The sequence below is a fragment of the Pongo pygmaeus genome, chromosome 3 (genome assembly GCF_028885625.2).
Source record: "Pongo pygmaeus isolate AG05252 chromosome 3, NHGRI_mPonPyg2-v2.0_pri, whole genome shotgun sequence".
Lineage (NCBI taxonomy): Eukaryota > Metazoa > Chordata > Mammalia > Primates > Hominidae > Pongo > Pongo pygmaeus.
In genome coordinates, this window is record NC_072376.2 from 110,484,052 (window position 1) to 110,505,440 (window position 21,389).

Consider the following 21,389-nt stretch of genomic DNA (forward strand, 5'->3'; position numbering starts at 1 on the left):
AGACTCAAAAGCTTGAATAATGTATAATTCCATTTATATGTAAATTTAGAAAAGATAAAATCATAGCAGCAGAAACAGTTCCTAGGGCCAGAAGTGGGAATACAGATTAACTGCAAAGGAATATAAAGAAACTTTTTAGGAATGATTAAAGTGCTCCAAAACATTACTGTAATTGTGATTGCCTGACTACATACATCTACCAAAACTCATCAAATTGTACACTTAAATGAGTAATATTTATTATGTATGAGGGATACCTCAATAGAGCAGAAATAAATAAATAAATCTCAACACTAAAAAGTTTTCAAATAATACAGCAGCAATAAAATAAATTTGACAAAAAAATTAATATATCCTATCATTTGACCTCCCTGTCACAAAAGTTATTTTAATTTTTGTCTTTTATTTTTCCGTGCATATTCATAACCTGGAATATTTTCCACAGTGATAGTTCTGAGTGAATTTAGGTTCATATATTTTTCATTCAAAATAATACAACTTTCTATGCTGTTGAAAAGCTTTTATCAAGACAGTCAAATACTTAAAACAAATATTTGAGTATGTTGTTTAAAAAATCAATTCTAGTGAGCAGCAATATCCATCAGACTCAATATGATATACTTAAAGAACACTTAACTTGGTTGTACTCATATTATCTGCATTCGACTAAATTAGTCCTGCCACTAAATAGATATGAAACTTCACTTAAATCTCATCTGTTTTCCTGGGCTTCAAGTTCCTCATCTAAAAATAATAGGAATCGATTAGATCAGTGTTTGTCCAAGAACAATCTACAAGATAAGGGGTTTACAACTAAATGTAAATTGACTATTTCACTAAGCATTTTGTAACTAGTCCTGAATGAAGAGAGGGTTGTGTTGATTTATGTTCTGGTAGAATCTCTTTTCTCATCATAGGCAAGAAACAGTTAACAAAAGAGTATCACTGGGTAGTACTAGGTTAGATGTTACTTTGGTTCATTCCAGATCTAAAAGTGATTAAATCTTTCTGCATAGAAATATCCTTCATACTTCTGACACATATAAGATTTCTCTCTAACTGTAAACAAACTCTTCCCAATTTTTCAAATATTCCAGTTCTAGTCTATTCCCTAAAAATATCTATGAAAATTCTGTTGTGCCAACTCTCAGAAAACGTAAGTGCTAATATATATTATTCCTGCTGCTGTTCAACATTCTTCCAGTGGTAATGTTTAGGAAAAAGATAACACAAAGTATAATGAAAACTATTTGAGCCACCACTTAACATATATAAATAACAAGTAACTATGTCAAATCTATCTCCCTTCTGGCTCAAGAGCATAACATAGCACTTTGCAGGTAAACTTAAGTACTTAATATAGCATCCTCAGGGCTAGGGACCTCAGACATACACATCTCAGGTACTACCTTAATCTGACTTGCAAAGCCGTTCTGATCATATGGTTCACTCACATTAGAACTTTCTTATATTTATCTTAGAGTCATTAAGTATAGAAATGCCCAGGAACCCCAGATCAGATCTGCTATGGGAGAGTTAAAAGGCTTAGGGGTGCCTTATAACAGTAACTTGCAAACATTTTGGAGCTCCACATTAGGTGGTCAAATCTTCTCTATGACTGCTTTACAAGTCCAATTCTTTACTCTACTCTAATAATTACATGAAAAGAAATCAAATTTCCATGACGACCATTCTTACTAATCCTTAAAACATGTAAGATTCTAGATTACATTTTAGAGGTCATTCTTAATTTAACTTGCCCTTTATAAATAAAGTAACTTTGAAGGATGTATAATCTTTTATTTGTAATATACTAGACCATCAAACTGACAGTAAGACCACTCAATAAGTTAATATTTAGAAATAATTTGGATTTCAGATTCATGATATATAAATAAGCAACTCAAAATCAAAGCTGTTGGAACTCTAAATTATTTTGAGCCTTAAAGGATTGTGCTTATGCAACCTGAATCACATGACAGGCAGCTGTAACTTTTGTTCCTCTGATTATAGATTCACCTTTTCTTTATCCACATTGTTTTCTAAAATACTGTAAAAGACTAAAAAGTGCCAGAGAAGACCCCTTGCCTCTCCATTATTGATCTTCATTATAGCTTAACTTCCCTTTTACTTCTCTGACACAAACATCTCATGACTATCACATTGTCTAAGATGGAATATTAAATGCACTCTTTTAAATTGGAAAAGGAAAATGGCTATAGCTAAACTGCTATAACTAATCAAATTGCTATAACTCATAAACCAGCTTTTTAAAAAAATGTTATAATCCTATTAAATTTCTTTATTTTCTGACTATAAGAGCAAGACCTTTTCACCTTTGGAGCACTGACCCCATTCCTTTGGAGTCTGTGTTACTTGAATAGCTATTCTAGCCTTTGCACTTGAATAAACTCTCTTAAACTGGATTCTGACCCTTTTGATTATTTCAAGTTTACAATGATAAATACTACTGAGCTAGCCTCAAATGGCATTCTTAAAGTAGTCATACTTCAACATAGAGCCTCAGGGCTCCAAGACCAACTGTTTCAAGAGGCCCAGATCGATCTGTAAAGCATATGGTTTTATCTGAGAAGTGCTAGAATATCACTTCCACTCCATGCATTGGTCAAGAAAGCACCAGGGCTAGTCAAGACTGAAGGGGAGAAGAGTGTGACTCAATCTCTCCATGGAATGAGTAACAAACAATTATACCAAGTGTATTACTATAACCAAACTCTAAAATCTGTGGCAGCAACTTTGGAATCAGGCAATCGGTCAGAAACTAGAGCAACCTGATGAGTTAGAATAAAGGCCTTGAGGAGACTGTTGGTGATGACTTGAAAGACAGTGAGGAAAATGTTATTAGAGGATGGAGAAATGATAACTGGTATTATGCAATGGCAGAAATTTTAGCAACACTAATACTTGAAGTAATGAAGAAAATACCTAATGAACTGCTGGATTCTAACTAAGGAAATTTCCAGGCTGAATTTCAAAGTGCCAATAGTTCCTTTTATCCATGTGTGAGAAGGTATAGACAGAGAGAAGGAAAAGAGTTTATAAAGTGTTCAGTTTTCTAGAACTACCATTTGACCCAGCAATTCCATTACTGGGTATATACCCAAAGGAATATAAACTGTTCTATTACAAAGACACATGCATGTGTATGTTCATTGAGACACCATTCACAACAGCAAAGACATAGAATCAGCCTAAATGCCTATCAATGGTAGACTCGATAAAGAAAATGTGGTACATATACACCATGAAATACTACACAGCAATAAAAAAGAATGAGATAAAGTCCTTTGCAGAAACATGAATGGAGCTACAAGCCATTATCCTTAGCAAACTAACACAGAAACATAAAACCAAATACCACATGTTTGCACTTATAAGTGGGAGCAAAATAATGAGAACACATGGACACACAGAGAGGAACCACAGACAATGGGGCCTACCAGTGGTGGAGGGTGGGAGGAGGGAGAGAATCAGGAAAAATAACTAATGGGTACTAGGATTAATATCTGGTGATGAAATGGTCTGTACAAGAAACCCCCATGACACAAATTTACCTATATGACAATCCCACACATGAGCCCCTGTACTTAAAAAAAAAGTTAAAAATAAATAAATAAAAAGTAATACAGTATTAACTTTTCAAGGAGAATGTATAGGAAATAAAAAGGAACTAGAATTTCCTAGATTTGAAAATAAACTGTTTTTCATCTCCAGTCTATCCAGACAACAAAAATCTCTCAAAATAAGAAGTGGCTTAAAGGAAAAGATGTAAAGCAGGATTTGGCTGTAAGACCTTTAGAAATATTTATGGTAATCCCTCATAAAACCTCTCAAAAAGGGGCCTTAAGAATCTTAAGGTCTTTATCCTAGGCCCTTTTCACTTAGACAATGGTGTCCTAACAACTTAAGGGTGTTAAAAACATAATGGCCTCAAAGGTGATACAAAATAGACAAAGGTGACACAAAACATGTAACAGCCTCACAGGTGATTTAAAAAAGTTTTTCTAAGAAAATGTAACTGTGGCTTTTGTCTAGTGGATTTGATTATAAATTAAAACAATAAGAAACTCAAAGGTTTTATAAGAATCGTATCATCTTGGGATAAAAGGGACAATGAGAGTAAAAAGGAAAAGAAGCTGATAGAAGCAGGCTGAGAAAGCTACAGCAGCAAACACAGCCTATTTCATAGAGAAAAAGGATGACTCAGAGCAGAACCAAGAGCCTAAAAGGCAGAACAAAGAACCACAGAAAACCATTCCCCCCAGAGAGCCTTACTGGATCCTCATCAAGGAAATGCTAACATGTGCCAGCTGATTTTCAGAATTGCTATGGTACTGTGACTGTTGTGGGCCTCCAGTTTTCCCTCTTCTTGAACAGGAGTGTTGATCTGATTATCCTATATCTCTCCCACCACTGTATGGTAGATGAAACCACGCTCTCCTTGGTTCACAGCTCTGCTTATAGAGAAGGAGCTGTATCTTAAGAACCACACACAAGAATCCTCATCTGCACTTATACCTGACTTAGATGACAAGACCCGGGGCTAGGAGTTGTGGCTTACGCTTGTAATCCCAATACTTTGAGAGCCGAGATGGAAAGATCATTTAAGGTTAGGAGTTAAAGACCAGCCTGGGCAACAAAATGAGGCCTCATTTCCACAATTTTTTTTTTTTTTTTTGAAACAGAGTCTTGCTCTGTTGCCAGGCTGGGGTGCAGTGGCGCGATCTCAGCTCACTGCAACCTCCACCTCCCAGGTTCAAGTAATTCCTCTGCCTCAGCCTCCCCAATAGCTGGGACTACAGATGCGCACCACCACGCCTGACTAATTTTTTGTATTTTAGTATAGATGGAGTTTCACCAGGTTGGCCAGGATGGTCTCGATCCCCTGACCTCGTGATCTACCCGCCTCAGCCTCCCCAAGCTATGGGATTAAAGGTGTGAGCCACTGTGCCCGGCCAAAATTTTTTTTAAATAGCCAGGCATTGTAGCACGCACCTGTAGTCCCAGCTACTCAGAAGGCTGAAGCAGGAGGATCCTTTGAGCCAGGAGTTGGAGGCTGCAGTGAACTATGATCATGCCACTGCACTCTAGCCTGGATGACAGAGAGAGAGAGATCATGCCTCAAAAAATTTTTTTAAAAATGATCCTGGACTTTGAAATTATGACATGATTACATGAAACTTTTGCGTCCTTGAGAAGGAGTAGGTGCATGCAGGAAAAATGTAAATATTTTTGTAGCCAGGGAATTGATCATATAGTAGATTAAAATTGGCCATCAATTCTTTGCTACTCTTCTCACTGAGAGATAAAGTTTCATGTCCTTCCAATCAATATGTGCTACCCTAAGTGACTTAATTAACTAATAGAATGCAGAAGACGTGATATCCTGCGAGTTCTGTGGCTGGGTCATAAAAAATCTTGCAGCATCTGGTCAGGTCTCATGGAACCCTGGGCCACCATGATAGATGTCAGGCTGCCCTGAGGCAGCCATGCTGGAGCTAAGTACATCCTTTGAATAATAGAGCCATCGGAGCCTTGCCTTCTAGCCATCCCACAAAATAATGAGATATAATAGAAAACCTGTTGTTTTAAGCCACTAAGATTGTTGAACACCAATAGATGCCCAGAACTGTATGTCAGCAATTTTATAATTTATTTTGGTTCTATATTCTTAGCTCTGAACACTAAAATATCCACTGAGAATACCAGAATACATGATTGAAAACCTCTGAAATAAAAAAGTTTAACAAAACTGAACATCATAAATTATATTACTAATGGTGACCACATAGTTGATATATTATGTTGTTCATCTGCCAAGAAAAAAAATCAGAAAATTTACCAAATAAAGAAAAATAATAGAAAATTATAATTAGGATGTGCAGAATGTTAAACTGAAATCTTACTAAAACTGTATATTATTTTGATTTATCTGTGTTTAATGTATAGTGAATGCTTTAAAAAATGTTGACGTAAAATAACACCAACCATAGGACAAAAAAGAAAACATACTCTCTGGTGTATCCATCTTGTTAAGAACATTAAATTACTTTCTAAAGCCAAAGAGTAGACATATATAGATAAATTGCTAACCTGGCATTTCCTCTGTCCTGATGTCCTGTGTGAATCGAACAGCACTTTGACCAAATGGAATATTTTTCAGTCCTGATGTTTTCTTCAAGGACTTGAGAGCAGTTCGAGGTTCATTATATGTGCCAGGAGCTGGGGTGATTGATTTCATAGGTAAAAATCTCTAGTGAAGAACAGGAAAATATGCCAATAAGAAACTACAGTACATTTTGATACTTCATGAGTTAAAAGCTGCCTTTTGAGTAATATAACATCTGGAGTTAATTTATTTCTTAATGGAGTGAAGAAAATGTAGATGAATTAAGATCTTGTACCCATCAAAACATAAAATATATAGCTTTTAGTAAAATCACCTGTATACTAATATAGTAATGTATTATGTGCCTTACTAAGGCAGACAGACTTTTAGAAGAAAATAATCTCAACATGAGACTCTAGATGATAGTGTAGGGATAATGATCATACTTAAAATATTCTGCCAGTTAATATAAATAAAAAACTATATGATCTAACACTTTATTTTATGTGATCAAATTATATTTATTGAAAAAGTTCCTTGACATGTATATTCAATTAACTCAACAGTATCATTAGATATCTCAAAAAAAATCTTAGATTCAGTGGTTTATCAATTCAGTTTAACTTTTAAACTTATTAACATTATATATAAAATGTTATATATATATATATATAACTATAAACTCATGAGTTATAGCACTGTATAATCTTTTTTTCTCTTTTTTTTTTTGAGATGGAGTCTTGCTCTGTTGCCCAGGCTGGAGTGCAGTGGCGCAATCTCGGCTCACTGCAAGCTCCACCTCCCGGGTTCACACCATTACCCTGCCTCAGCCTCCCACGTAGCTGGGACTACAGGCACCTGCCACCATGCCCAGCTATTTTTTTGTATTTTTAGTGGAAACAGGGTTTCACCGTGTTAGCCAGGATGGTCTCGATCTCCTGACCTTGTGATCTGCCTGTCTCAGCCTCCCAAAGTGCTGGGATTACAGGTGTGAGCTAGCATTGTATAATCTTTTTAACTTTTCATTTGAAAATAATTTCAAATTTACAGAGAAGATGCATGAATAAGAATAATACAGAAAATAAGTGTATAACCTTTACCCAGATTCCTCTAATTATCATGTTACCTCATTTGCCTTTTTTTCTTTGCCAATTCTACCTCTGTTTTGTCTGTTTGTCCTTCTCTTCCTCTCTCTGTCTCTCTAACTCTACACACACACACACACACACACACACACACAGATTTTGAAAGTTACATATGTCATGGCTCTTCACCCACAAATACTTCAGTATGTATTTACAAAAAAAATGCAGATATTTTCTTACATAGCCACAGTACAGTTATCAACTTCAGTAAATGTATCAATGATCTAATGCTTTCACGTAATCTAGGATTCATATTCCAAATTCGTCAGCTGATCTAATAAGGCCTCTATTGCATTTTTCCCCTTCAGTACATAATCTAGTTTACAGTCACATATTGCTTTAGTCATCATGTCTCTTTTTTGTCCTTCAATGTAGGAACATTTCTACAGCCTTCCTTTGCGTTTTGTGTTTTTAACATTTTGGGAGAATCACCCTTTTGTATAATAGAACCTTACTTACTTGAGGTTTACCTGATATTTCCCCATAATTATATCCAGGTTATACATTTCTGGACATACTACTAGGTAGGTGATGTGTGGCTTTCCCAGGATATCATATCTGGAGATATGATGTCTGCTGGTCTTCACTGGTAATTTAATTTTGATCAAATTCAACACTGCCTCTATATTTATAATAAGTACTTAGCATTCTACTGTAAGCAAGTGCTCTCCCTTCTCCTTCAATTATTTATTTCATTAGCTATCTACTTACCTAACTATAGTCGACCCTTGAACAACACGGGTTTGAACAATGTGGTTCCACTTATACACAAATTTTCTTAGGTCTCTGCCACCCTTGAGATAGAAAGACCAACCCTTCCTCTTCTTCTTCCTCCTCCTAGTCTATTGAATGTAATGACAAGAGCTTTATAGTAATTTACTTCCATTTAATAAATAGTAAATATATTTTCTCTTCCTTATGATTTTTTAATAACATTTCCTTTTTTCTAGCTTACTTTATTGTAAGTATACAGTACATAACACATATAACATACAAAATATGTGTTACTTGACTATGTTATTGGTAAGGCTTCTGGTTAACAATAGCCAATTTGTAGCTAAGTTTGGGAGGAGTCAAAAGTCATATGCAGATTTTCAAACGCTTGGAGGGTTGGCATCCCTAATCTCTACATTGTTCAGAGGTCAATCGTACTTAGTTATCTATTTATTATCCATATTGACTCATGAATGCCAATGTTAACGATTTATAATTCATTACTGAGCCAGTGGGGGGCCCTTCATGTTGTTTCCTATGTCCCTGTGATATGCTCTCATCATTATTTCGTTTAGAACTTACTTTCTGACATAAAATGTTACACTTTCCTCTTCCACCTACCCTGGAATCAGTTATTTCTCTGAGGAATCCTTTTTCTTTCAGTAGGAATAGAATTAGAGACCAAGATCTGGGCACTAGATGTGTCCCTTGCTACTGGGGTATCTTTGCTTCTTAGTTCATTTAGCAGACAGAGCTAGGACATACATTCATTCACAGAGAATGAGAGGGAGAAACACACACATACATATATACACTCATACATAGACACAAGAACATATATACATTTACATGTGCACATCTATATGCATATATTCATACATATAAATATATATTAAAAATCATGAGTTCACATAAAAGCCTTCAATTCAAATCCATCCCACAAAGTCCTCTTTCACCTCCTCCAATCCATATTTGTATGCACCTTCCTTAACAATGAAAACCATACCTCAGAATATCAACTTTTTTGCTCAAACTTGTGATATATCTAAGATAGTTTTATAATTGCTTTACCCATACCATCCCAATAAACCAACCTACTAAAAATAATTAAGAATTTGTTTCCAATTCTTTTTTTTTTTTCTTTTTTTCTGAGACAGAGTCTCATTCCATCACACAGGTGCAATCTCGACTCACCGGAACCTCCACCTCTTGGGTTCAGAGGATTCTCGTGCCTCAGCCTCCTGAGTAGCTGGAATTACAAGCGCATGCCACAATGCCCAGCTAATTTTTGTATTTTTAGTAGAGACTGGATTTTGCCATGTTGGCCAGGCTCGTCTCAAACTGCTGACCTCAAGTAACCCACCCGCCTCAGCCTCCCAAAGTCTTGGGATTACAAGCATGAGCCACCGCACCTGCCCTGTTTCCAATTCTTACATTCACTACCCACTCACCCTCCAATTCCAGCCCTCATCGAAGACTGATATAGTCAAATACTATGGTTACCTGGATTATTACTTCTTTTTTTCCCTTCAGTGTAGTTAAGGGCATTCATTTGAAATAAAACTGCTCATTTGTTTCCATTTGTTTTCAGTTTAGTTTTTAACTTTTCCCATTCTGATTTATTTTTATTTTTGAATATATGAAACACTGAAATCTTTCCAAAAGATAAACACATATTTTTTGAAGTGTAGCCAAAGAAGTGTTATGCCCCCTGTTGGGGATATGCTGTGCCACTTGGGACAGAAAAGTCTCAATTTGCAACATTTGCTGATTTCCATGGTGTAAATACACCCACAGCAGTGGCTAATTTCACACTACCAACATAATGTCAGCCAGTTTGCAAAATTCCTGGAAACTTAACAATTGGGTCTTGCAAGCCAGTACAAATAAACAGCAGCATACCAGCGCTTGCGCTTTACCTCCTCACCATCCCTTGTAGATAACTAACATCATTGTTTTCTGGTTTATCTTCATCATGTTTATATAGCCGAGTAGTTATGTGTATGTTTTCCTATTTTCCTATCTTTTTTAGACAAAAATATAGTACAACATATATGTTCTTCTGAGTTGTATAAAGTAGGTAAATATTAACACTACTAAAATAATAATTTATTATTGGAAGTACTAAAAGGACTCTCAAACTTATTTTCCTAAATACTATCTTATTATTTTAGATGCTAAGTATAATGTTTATAAAATGATAGTTTTCAACCATGGCTGCTTATTAGAATTACTTGAGGAATTAAAATATATATATATTGCTGTTTAGGCCCTATTCTGAACCAACTGAATCAATCTCTGGAAGGAAGAGCAAAGGGCATGTTGGCACTTGGGTATCAGAATGTATTTATATTCCTCAGATGTTTTTAATGTGCATCCAGGGGTAACAGCCATTGCCATAAGGGAAATATTATGTATTTAAAATTAATAATTGAAGACATAAGGCAATTCAATGCATTTAGATAAAATGCCCGACAACTCCTAAATCAATGACTAAAATAAGCATCTCAGAAACGTATGTCTTTATACCTACAAACCAGAAATTCTATGTTCTAAGTCTACTTTGTTAACTGTGTTATTTCTTTTTCTACCATAATCACTTAAATATATCTATTCATATTCAAATAAACATTAACATTACCCCTAGCAGGTTATCCTGTTTAGTTTTAACTCTTCCATATCTTTTACTGCAGAACCATTATTCTTTTCCCCATTATCCCCTTAAACCAAATTGATATCATATTCTTTTCTATTTCTAAAAATATATTTTAAAATATGATTGGCGTCAAGTGATGTAAGGTTAGGGCTATATATCAGATTAACAGAAATAGTATGAAACCTGAGATTTTATTTGTAAAAATCGTATTTTTAAAAAATCAAGGGCACACATACACGCACATGCATGCACAGGCACACCCGCAAGCGCACGTGAGCGCACACAAACACACACACACACACACACACACACAGAAAATATCCTGTCTTCCCTACATCCATCTCTTGTAACACCTTAAGCATCATTAAGCTGCTTGATGCAGAAATCTAGTATTCATTCTTGATTCCTCCCAGTCCCTCATAACATTATCTAGCCCATTAAAAATCATGTTAATTTTATCTCCAAATATACTTGCAATCTATCTACTTGTCTCCAAGGAGGTGTCTCTTAAGTACAATAAAATGAAAGTAGTCATCTATAGTCACCTGAAGGTTAATAATCTTCCCAAGTTAAATAAGATAATCAGAGCCATACATACCATAGGTGGATAAATATCACAATCACTTTGGTCTGGAGGCTGCCACATAATAAAAGTTTGCTAGTATTATAATTGTCTTGCCTTACAAATATGTTAGATACCTTCAGTTCCTCTTAGTATATTCCTGGGAGTATGTGAAATGGTTACTGCAAAATATATTCTATGACTGTTGTATCACTAGTGAAGGTCCCAGTAGCAGTTGTAGAAATGACCTATGGCCAGGCTCCACAGAATGCCTTCAGAACCTTTTCAGAAAGAGATACAAGCCTATATAGCTTACATGTTAACACTCCACACATTCATTGGCAAAGCATATTTTAAAACAGACTAAAGAAGACATTTCTTATAAACTGAATTGAACATTCATATATGCAAATTTGCTTAATAGAAAATGTTTAATAGATGGTTCTATTCAAATATTCATCTGTGTATTTCTAATTTTATTTCACTTCATTTTACCCATATGTTTTGGCAATATATTTTTCCTAGACCATGTCTATTTCCAATTTGCTTAAATATCACTTTTCTTCTTATAACCTTTAAACATCATTGAATGTGTTGCTGGCCTCACACTATGCCTATTAGACTCTATATATGAAAATGGCTGTAGACAATTACCTGGGATTGAGAAAGAAAAGCAGGAGATGCATCATTTGCATTTGGTGTCATACTTTCTATCTTCTGAAATTGACTTTTAATGTCATATTTTCCAGGCCCTGGTACTCCCTAAATCACAAAAAGAAATACATATTCTCATTAAGAAAGGATCTATAGCACTTAAGGGAAGAGTTGGCTAAATATCTGAACCACAGCCACAGAGTTTTTAAGTGAATTCCTATATAATATTACCAAAGCACTTCATTAAAAGGCAAGCTGGAACAAACTTAAGAGCAGCAAAAAAAATTTCCTTAGCAAAGCAGCCCTTGACCCTGAAAACACACTTTGCTGAAACTTTGCTGCCCTCTACTGATAAAGCTCAGAAAAAAATATCCAGCTCTTCACATGATTAAATACTAAAACGAAGAAAGAAAAATGAAAAATGACTTCTCTAGTTCTTCCATTTAAAAGTATACAGCTAGCTTGTCTCTAAAAAATTTTGTACTGTCTTTTTAAATGTATGTAAATCAATGTGTTTTTTCCAACAAATAGGCTTTAGGAAATAGTTTAACTACATATGTTAATTGTAAGAAATTAAGCTTTTAACTAGATACTTTATAACAGATAAGAATTAATTCAGTAAGTTCTGAGGTTGAGTTTTTTACTTTCTTAGTCATATAAATAAATATTAAGAAGTACTATTTTTTCATCATCAAATATTTTAATTACATTGATAAAGTACCTTTTATACTACAAAAATAAAGTTAGATTCAAATCTTCTGCTTCATACATACCTAAACTATTTTTCTTTGTCTGAAAGAATTACTCCTTGATTTACAAATTGAATAACTGGCTTATAAATTAGATGTATAAGGAAGTTCTATCATTATATCCTGTCATTTCTATCTTTATAATATTTCCAAACTCAACCACTTCTCTCCACCTCCACAACTACCACTCTGATCAAAGCCACTACCATCTCTTACCTGAATTATTGTAAAAGTCCCCTAACTGTCCCCTGCTCCCATCCTTGTCCATCTTCAATATACTGACATAGCAGCCAGTGAAGCAGCTGTCCCACAATCTGAATCAGATTGTATCACTCCGCTTCTCAAACCCACCCAGTGGTTGCCAATCTCAGAACACAAGTCAAATCCTTAATATGGTCTGAATCTCACACACACACACACACACACACACACACACACATTACCTCTCTAACCTCATCTCCTACTACCCTCTCCCCTCATTCACTTTGCTACATATCTTCCTCAAACAGATCAGGCATATATCTGCTTCAGGACCTTGGCATTTGGCAGTCTGTCTGCTTCAAATGTTCTCTTCAGATTACTCCTTCATTAAAATCAGGTCACTACACAATGTCACCTTCTCAATGAGTCATTTCCAGGCCACCTAATCTAAAATTTCATTACCACCTCCAAACAATTTATGTCTCCTTCTCTGCTTTTTTTAACCTTATTATTTATTACTATCCAAAATAAGATTTTCTGCTATACTCTAAGCTCCAGAAAGGCCAAGTCATTTTCTTTTTCTGTTTTGCTCACTGCTATATCTCTAGAGTATAGAAAGTACCTGAAACACAGTAGGGTTCAGTTAATATTTGCAAGAAGAATGGATGGGTACATGAATTGAATCCTACATTTTCACTGACGACATTATGAATTTGATGATGGGTTCCTATTGAAAATACTGAGGCTCCAAATAAGTGCATTAGCCATTTCTAATTCTTATTTTTTGTTGTTTTTGTTTTTTGTTTTTTGATATGGGGTCTCACTCTGTTACCCAGGCTGGAGTGCAGTGGCCCAATCTCACCTCACTGCAACCTCCGCCTCCCGTGCTCAAGCAGTCCTCCACCCCAGCCTCCTGAGTAGCTGGAACCACAGGCATGTGCCACCAGGCCCGGCTAATTTTTGTATTTTTGGTAGAGATGGGGTTTTGCCATGTTGGTCTTGGGTTCCCCAGCCTGGTCTTGAACCGAGCTCAAGTGATCTGCCCACCTTGGCCTCCTAAATTTCTGGGATTACAGGCATGAGCCACTGTGCCTGGCCAGCCATTTCTAATTATGATAAAATATGTAAATCCTATGTATTTTTTAAACTGATAATAATTTGAAAAAAAATTTAGGAGAAACTAAAAATTTACAAGAAACTAACACAGAAGTATCTTTTATTTTAAATAGGTTAGATTCTAAAAAGTTATCGAAAAGTGCATGACACCTTGGCTCAAATGAGCAGATTCTTGCCATTATTTGCCGGCTGGTAGAAAAGAGACACCTCAGCAGTGATATGTAAGATTTTTTTTATCTATCAACTTGTAGTAAGTTAAGTTCAGAAGAAAAGAAACTTCTACACAATTCTGTGGCTACATAAAACTGCAAAATATGCAATAAATATAGAAATATGGGGAGCATAAATTCAAATACATAGCGTTAGCCTATTTTCTGAAGCTATACAAATAAGCCGTATTCTTCTTCTCCCTATACAGTACTCCTTCCTTATCCAGAAGGGATAGGTTCCAAGTCTCCCAGAGAATGCCTGAAACTGAGGATAGTATGAAACCCTATATACACTATGTTTTTTTTCTATACATATATATCTATGATAAAGTTTAACTTATATTTTAGACACAGAAAGATTAATAACAATAATTAATAATAAAATAGAACAATTATAATAAATATTGTTCACAATTTCACAGATAGAAGATTCATACTTACTGCAGATCTTAGCAACCTCAAAATATAATTTTTTTCTTTCCTTATTGTCAATAACTTTCACCTTTCCAAAGGAAGCACTTTACAACTTCTCTTTGGCATATCCAACTTGCTAGCATCACTATTCTTGCACTTTGGAGCCATTATTAGTTAAAATAAGGGTTCTTTCAACACAAGCACTGGGATACTCCAACAGTCAATCTGATAACCAAAACAGCTACTAAGTGACTAATGGGCTTCACCTACCAGGTGGGACAAAGCAAGAAGTTGAGAGATTTCATCACACTACACAGAATGGCGTGCAATTTTAAACCAAATTGTTTACTTCTGGAATTTTCCATTTAATATTTTCAGACTGTGGTTGACCACAAATAACTAAAACCACAGGCGGTGAAGGTGCAGATAAAGGGAGAGTGCTATATAGGCCAACATGATCAAAATAATCAGCTACTAACAAACCAGAATTACTTTTCTACCATTTTCAACAGTTGTGTAAGTGGTCACTACTAGGGGTCATAGGGAAAAGATTACATGTGAATTATAAATGAATATACTTCAACTTAAGAAGAATTTTTTGCATAAAAGGACAAATGAAATCTTGAATCCTTCAAGAAATACTTACTTTTTCTTTTCTTCTGCTTTTTTGTAAAGATCCTAATGTTACCAAACTTTCCTTCACTAAAATAACATAGAACAATCAAATGAGGTCCTTGCTTCTAAAAAGCTAAGTTTCGGATTTAATAAGCCACTTAGAAATAAGCTCCAAAATAAGTCTGTGAGAACTGACCACTAAAGGGCAGGTTTCCACTTATGACGTTATAAAGAAGGAAAAAACACTTTGAGGAAACCAACCGTAGGCAAAGGTTGAAAATGCTGTGATGTTCATCCTGTTTTCCAAATTGTGACCAAAAGACAACCTGCATTAATATCAACCTATTAAATACATAGCCCCCCAGTTCCCATCTTAGACCTAATGAATCAGAATCTTGTTGAGTATGGGAATCTACTTTTTAATAAGCCCCACAGATGATTCTCAAGCACAGTAAAGAACCCCAGACTAGCACAAAATGAATCACTACCATAGCATCTTTTACTAATCACATCTATTCTAAGGAAGAAGACCCAGACCTTGAAAGTATACTGCCGTGGAAACAAAGCTTAAAATTTATTGAAACAGGTTATGTATGGCATCTTTTCATCTGTAACTGAACAAAAAATGATTTTCTTTCTTTAAAAACTGAAGTATAATCTTCCATTTGATCACATTATGTGCAAGGATTGGAAAACTGGGGAAAAAACATACAGTTTAAACTTTATTCCTATACCATAATCAGTAATGATTACTACTATCATTTTTTTCTTTCAACAGGTTTTTGGGAAACAGATGTTATTTGGTTACATGAATAAATTCTTTAGTGGTGATTTCTGAGATTTTGGAGCACCCATCACCCAGGCAGTGTACACTGTACCCAAAGTGTATTCTTTTATCCCTCACCTCCATCCCACCCTTTCCCTCGAGTCCCCAAAGCCCATTGTATCATTCTTATGCCTTTGAGTCCTCATAGTTTAGCTCCCACTTATGAGTGAGACTGGATTTCCATTCTTGGGTTACTTCACTTAGATTAATGGTCTCCAATTCCATCCAGATTGCTGTGAATGCCATTATTTCGTTCCTTTTTATGGCTGAGTAGTATTCCATGGTGTATATATACACGCATATATATACATATATGGGTGTATATATACACGCATATATATACATATATGGGTGTATATATACACATATATATGTATACATGCGTGTGTATATACACATACATGTATACATGCGTGTGTATATACACATACATGTATACATGCGTGTATATACACACATACATGTATACATGCGTGTATATATACACATACATGTATACATGCGTGTATATATACACATACATGTATACATGCGTGTATATATACACATACATGTATACATGCGTGTATATACACATACATGTATACATGCGTGTATATACACATACATGTATACATGCGTGTATATACACATACATGTATACATGCGTGTATATACACATACATGTGTACGTGTATATATACACATGCATGTGTACATGTGTATATATATGCACATACATGTATACATGTGTATATATATGCACATGCATGTATACGTGTATATATGCACATGCATGTATATGCGTATATATGCACAGGCATGTATACATGTGTATATATATGCACAGGCATGTATACGTGTATATATATGCACAGGCATGTATACGTGTATATATATGCACAGGCATGTATACGTGTGTATATATATGCACTTGCATGTATACGTGTGTATATATACGCATGCATGTATACGTGTATATATACGCATGCATGTATACATGTGTATATATACGCATGCATGTATACATGTGTATATATACGCATGCATGTATACATGTGTATATATACGTATGCATGTATACATGTGTATATATGTATACATGTATACATGTGTATATATATACGCATATATGTGTATATATGTGTACATACACATATATGCGTGTATATATACACACACATATATATACACATATATGTGTATATATATGTGTGTATATATATATATATGTATATAACCACATTTTCTTTATCCACTCATTGATTGATGGGCATTTGGGCTCCTTCCATACTTTTGCAATTGCAAATTGTGCTGCTATAAACATGTGTGTGCAAGTATCTTTTTCGTACAGTGACTGATTTTCCTCTGGGTAGATACCCAGTAGTGGGATTGCTGGATCAAATGGTAGATCTACTTTTAGTTTTTTAAGGAATTTCCACACTGTTTTCCATAGTGGTTTTAATAGTTTACATTCCCACCAAACAGTGGAAAACTGTTCCCTTTTCACCACATCCATGCCAACATCTAATTTTTTTAAATTTTTTTATTATGGCCATTCTTGCAGGAGCAAGGTGGTGTCACATTGTGATTTTTATTTGCATTTCCCCAACAATTACTGATGTTCAGCATTTTTTCATATGTTTGTTGGCCATTTGTATATCTTCTTTTGAGAATTGTCTATTCATGTCCTTTGGCCACTTTTTATGAAATTGTTTGTTTTCTTTCTTGCTAATTAGAGTTGCTTATAAATTCTGAATATTAGTCCTTTCTCAGATGTATAGATTGTGAAGATTTTCTCCCACTCTATGGGTTGTCTGTTTACCCTGCTGATTATTACTTTTGCCATGCAGAAGCTTTTTAGTTTAATTAAATCCCACCCATTTATCTTTGTTTCTGTTGCATTTGCTATTGGGTTCTTGGTCATGAAGTCTTTGCCTAGGCTAACGTCTAGAAGGGTTTTTCCAATGTTATCTTCTAGAATTTTTAGGGTTTCAAGTATTAGATTTAAGTCTTTGATGCATCTTGAGCTGATTTTTGTATACAATGAGAGATGAGGATGCAGTTTCATTCATTCACATGTGGCTTGCCAATTATCCTAGCACCATTTGTTGAATAGGGTGTCCTTTCCCCACTTTATGTTTTTGTTTTCTTTGTCAAAGATCAGTTGACTTTAAGTTTTTGGGTTTATTTCTAGGTTCTCTATTCTATTGCACTGGTCTGTGTGCCTATTTCTGTATCAGCACCATGCTATTTTGGTGACTATAGCCTTGTAGTATAGTTTCAAGTCAAGTAATGTAATGCCTTCAGATTTGTTCTTTTTGCTTAGTCTTTCTTTGGCTATGTGGGTCTTTTTTGGTTCCGTATGAATTTTAGGATTGTTTTTCCTAGTTCTGTGAAGAATTATGGTGGTATTTTAATGAGAATTGCATTGAATCTGTAGATTGCTTTGGCAATATGGTCATTTTTACAAGACTGATTCTACCCATCCAAGAGCATGGGATGTGTTTCCATTTATTTGTGCCATCTATGATTTCTTTCAGCAGTGTAGTTTTCCTTTGAGAGGCCTTTCACCTCCTTGATTAAGTATATACCTAAGTATTTTTTTAAGCTATTGTAAAAGGGTTGAGTCTTGATTTGATTCTCAGCTTAATCACTGTTGGTATAAGCAGAGCTACTGATTTGTGTACATTAATTTTGTATCCTGAAACTTTGCTGAATTAATTTACCAATTCTAGGAGCTTTTTGGATGAATCTTTCGGGTCTTCAGGTATATGATAATGTCATCGGCAAATAGCAATAGTCTGACTTCCTCTTTACCAATTTGGATATGCTTTATTTCTTTCTCTTGTCTGATTGCTCTGGCTAGGATTTCCAGTACTATGTTGAGTAGAAGTCATGAAAGTGAGCATCCTGGTCTTACTCCAGTTCTCAGGGAGAATGCTTTCAACTTTTTCCTGTTTAGTATAATGTTGCCTGTGGGTTTATCATAGATGACTTTTATTACCTTAAGGTGTGTCCTTTCTATGCCAGTTTTGCTGAGGATTTAATCCTAAAGGAATGCTGGATTTTGTCAAATGCTTTTTCTGTGTCTATTGAGATGATCAAGTGATTTTTAATTCTATTTATGTAGTATATCACATTTATTGACTTGCAGATGTCAAACCATCCCTGCATCCCTGGTATGAAACCCACTTGATCATAGTGGATTATCTTTTGTATATGCTGTTGGATTCTGTTAGCTGGTATTTTGTTGAGGATTTTTGCATCCGTGTTCATCAGGGATATTGGTCTTTAGTTTTCTTTTCTTTTTTTTTTGTTATGTCCTTTCCTGGTTTTAGCATTAGGGTGATACTGGCTTCATAGAATAACTGATGGAGGATTCCCTCTCTATCTTGTGGGAAACTATCAATAGAATTGGTACCAATTCTTCTTTGAATGTCTGACAGAACTCAGCTGTGAATCCATCTGGTCTTGGACTTTTTATTGTTGGTAGCTTTTTAATTACCATTTCAATCTTGCTGCTTGTTATTGGTCTGTTCAGAGTTTCTCTTTCTTCCTGGTTTAATCTAAAAGGGTTGCCTATTTCCAGGAATTTATCCATCTCCTCTGGGTCTTCTAGGTTATGTGCGTAAAGGTGTTGAAAATAGCCTTGAATGATCTTTTGTATTTCTGTGGTATCAGTTTTAATAGTTCCTGTTTCATTTCTAATTGAGCTTATTTGGATCTTCTCTCTTCATTTCTTCATTAATCTCACTAATGATCTATTAATTTTATTTATCTTTTCAAATAACCAGCTTTTTGTTTCATTTATCTTTTGTATTGTTTTGTTGTTGTTGTTGTTTCAATTCATTTAGTTCTGCCCTGATTTTTGTTACTTCTTTTCTTCTACTTCTATATTACACAGGTTTGAGACGTTGTATCATTCTTACCATTCAGTTCAAAGATTTTTTTAATTTCCAACTTTATTTCATTGTTAACCCAACGTTCATTCAGGAGCAGGTTATTTAATTTCCATGTATTTGCATGGTTTTGAGGGATCCCTTTGGAATTGATTTCCAATTTTATTCCACTGTGGTCTGAGAGAGTACTTGCAATATTTCCATTTTGTTTTAATTTGTTGAGACTTGTTTTGTGGCCTATCATATGGCCTACCTTGGAGAATGTTTCATGCGTTGATGAATAGAATGTATATTCTGCAGTTGTTGGGTAGAATGCTCTGTAAATATCTGTTAAGTCCATTCATTGTAGGGTATAGTTTAAGTCTATTGCCTCCCCTATCCCCTAGGGATGTGGCTTCCTGAGACCTGAGCTGCAGTGATTATTGTTTCTCTTCCAGATCTAGCCACCTGGCAGAGATACTGAACTCCAGGCTGGTACAGGGGAGTATCTGCAAAGAGATGTGACCCATCTTCAGGTCTCTCAGCCATGAATACCAGCACCTACTCTGGTGGAGGTAGCAGGGGAGTGAAGTGGACTCTGTGAGGGTCCTTGATTGTATTTTTGTTAAGTGTACTGGTTTTGTGTTGGTTGGCCCCAACCTAGGGGGTGGCGCTTTCAAGAGCACATTAGCTGCAGTTGTATAGGGAGGATCAGGCAGTGGATGCAGCCATAGAGCTCCCAAGAGATTATGTCCTTTGTCTTCAGCTACAAGGGCAGGTAGAGAAAGATCATCAGGTTGGGGCAGAGTTAGGCATGTCTGAGCTCAACCTCTCCTTGGGTAGGACTTGCTGTGGCTGCTGTGAGGTAATAGGGATGTGGTTCCCAGGCCAATGGAGTCATGTTCCCAGAGGGATTATGGTTGTCTTTGCTGTGTCACACAGGTCATCAGGAAAGTGGCAGAAAGCCGGCATCCACAGGTCTCACCTTACTCCCCCATGCTGCCTGTACCCCGAAAGGCCAGTCTCACTCCCACCATTGCCCCACCACCACCCCCACCCCCTGCAATAGCACTGAGTTTATTTCCAGGAAGCCAGTGAACAGGGCTGAGAACTTGCCCAAGGCTACAAGCCTCCCAGCTGAGGAAGCAAGCTGACTCACAGTCCCTTGGCTGTCCTACAAAGCCTGCAGTGGCAATCACCTCCTTCAATGTGTCTGTGAATTCTCATGGCTTTCCCAGTATGTTTCTGTGGTAGTTCTTGGAGGAAAAGTATACAATGTGGGTCTCCCCACACTGCTCTGTCTGTCCAAGTGGAAGCTGCAAGTTAGTCCTGCTTCCTATCCACCATTTTCCTTTTAGGTTGTCTTTTTTAAGTCAGATTACATTTTGAAAAGATAAATTGATAGGAAACTAAGATGGCTGACTAGACACAGCCAAGAAGAACATCTGCCATGGAGAAACCAGGACATTGGGAAGAGACTAGCACACCCTGAGTAGATGTTCAAAGGGAAGGCACTAAAAATGGACAGATAGAGAATA

General features: G+C 35.7%; 1 protein-coding gene across 4 annotated transcripts in view; it reads right to left on the bottom strand.

Annotated features, from left to right (window-relative positions):
- STPG2 (sperm tail PG-rich repeat containing 2) overlaps positions 1 to 21,389 on the bottom strand; it is a 786,467-nt gene that overhangs the window by 610,834 nt on the left and 154,244 nt on the right. For 3 of the 4 annotated variants that reach the window (XM_054485708.2, XM_054485709.2, XM_054485712.2), the window contains 2 exons: positions 11,862 to 11,969; positions 6,115 to 6,274 (listed from right to left, as the gene is read on the bottom strand). In XM_054485708.2, the coding sequence (XP_054341683.1) occupies positions 6,115 to 6,274; positions 11,862 to 11,969 (268 nt within the window). The remainder of the gene's footprint in view (positions 1 to 6,114; positions 6,275 to 11,861; positions 11,970 to 21,389) is intronic. The other variant, XM_054485711.2, reaches the window with a different exon arrangement.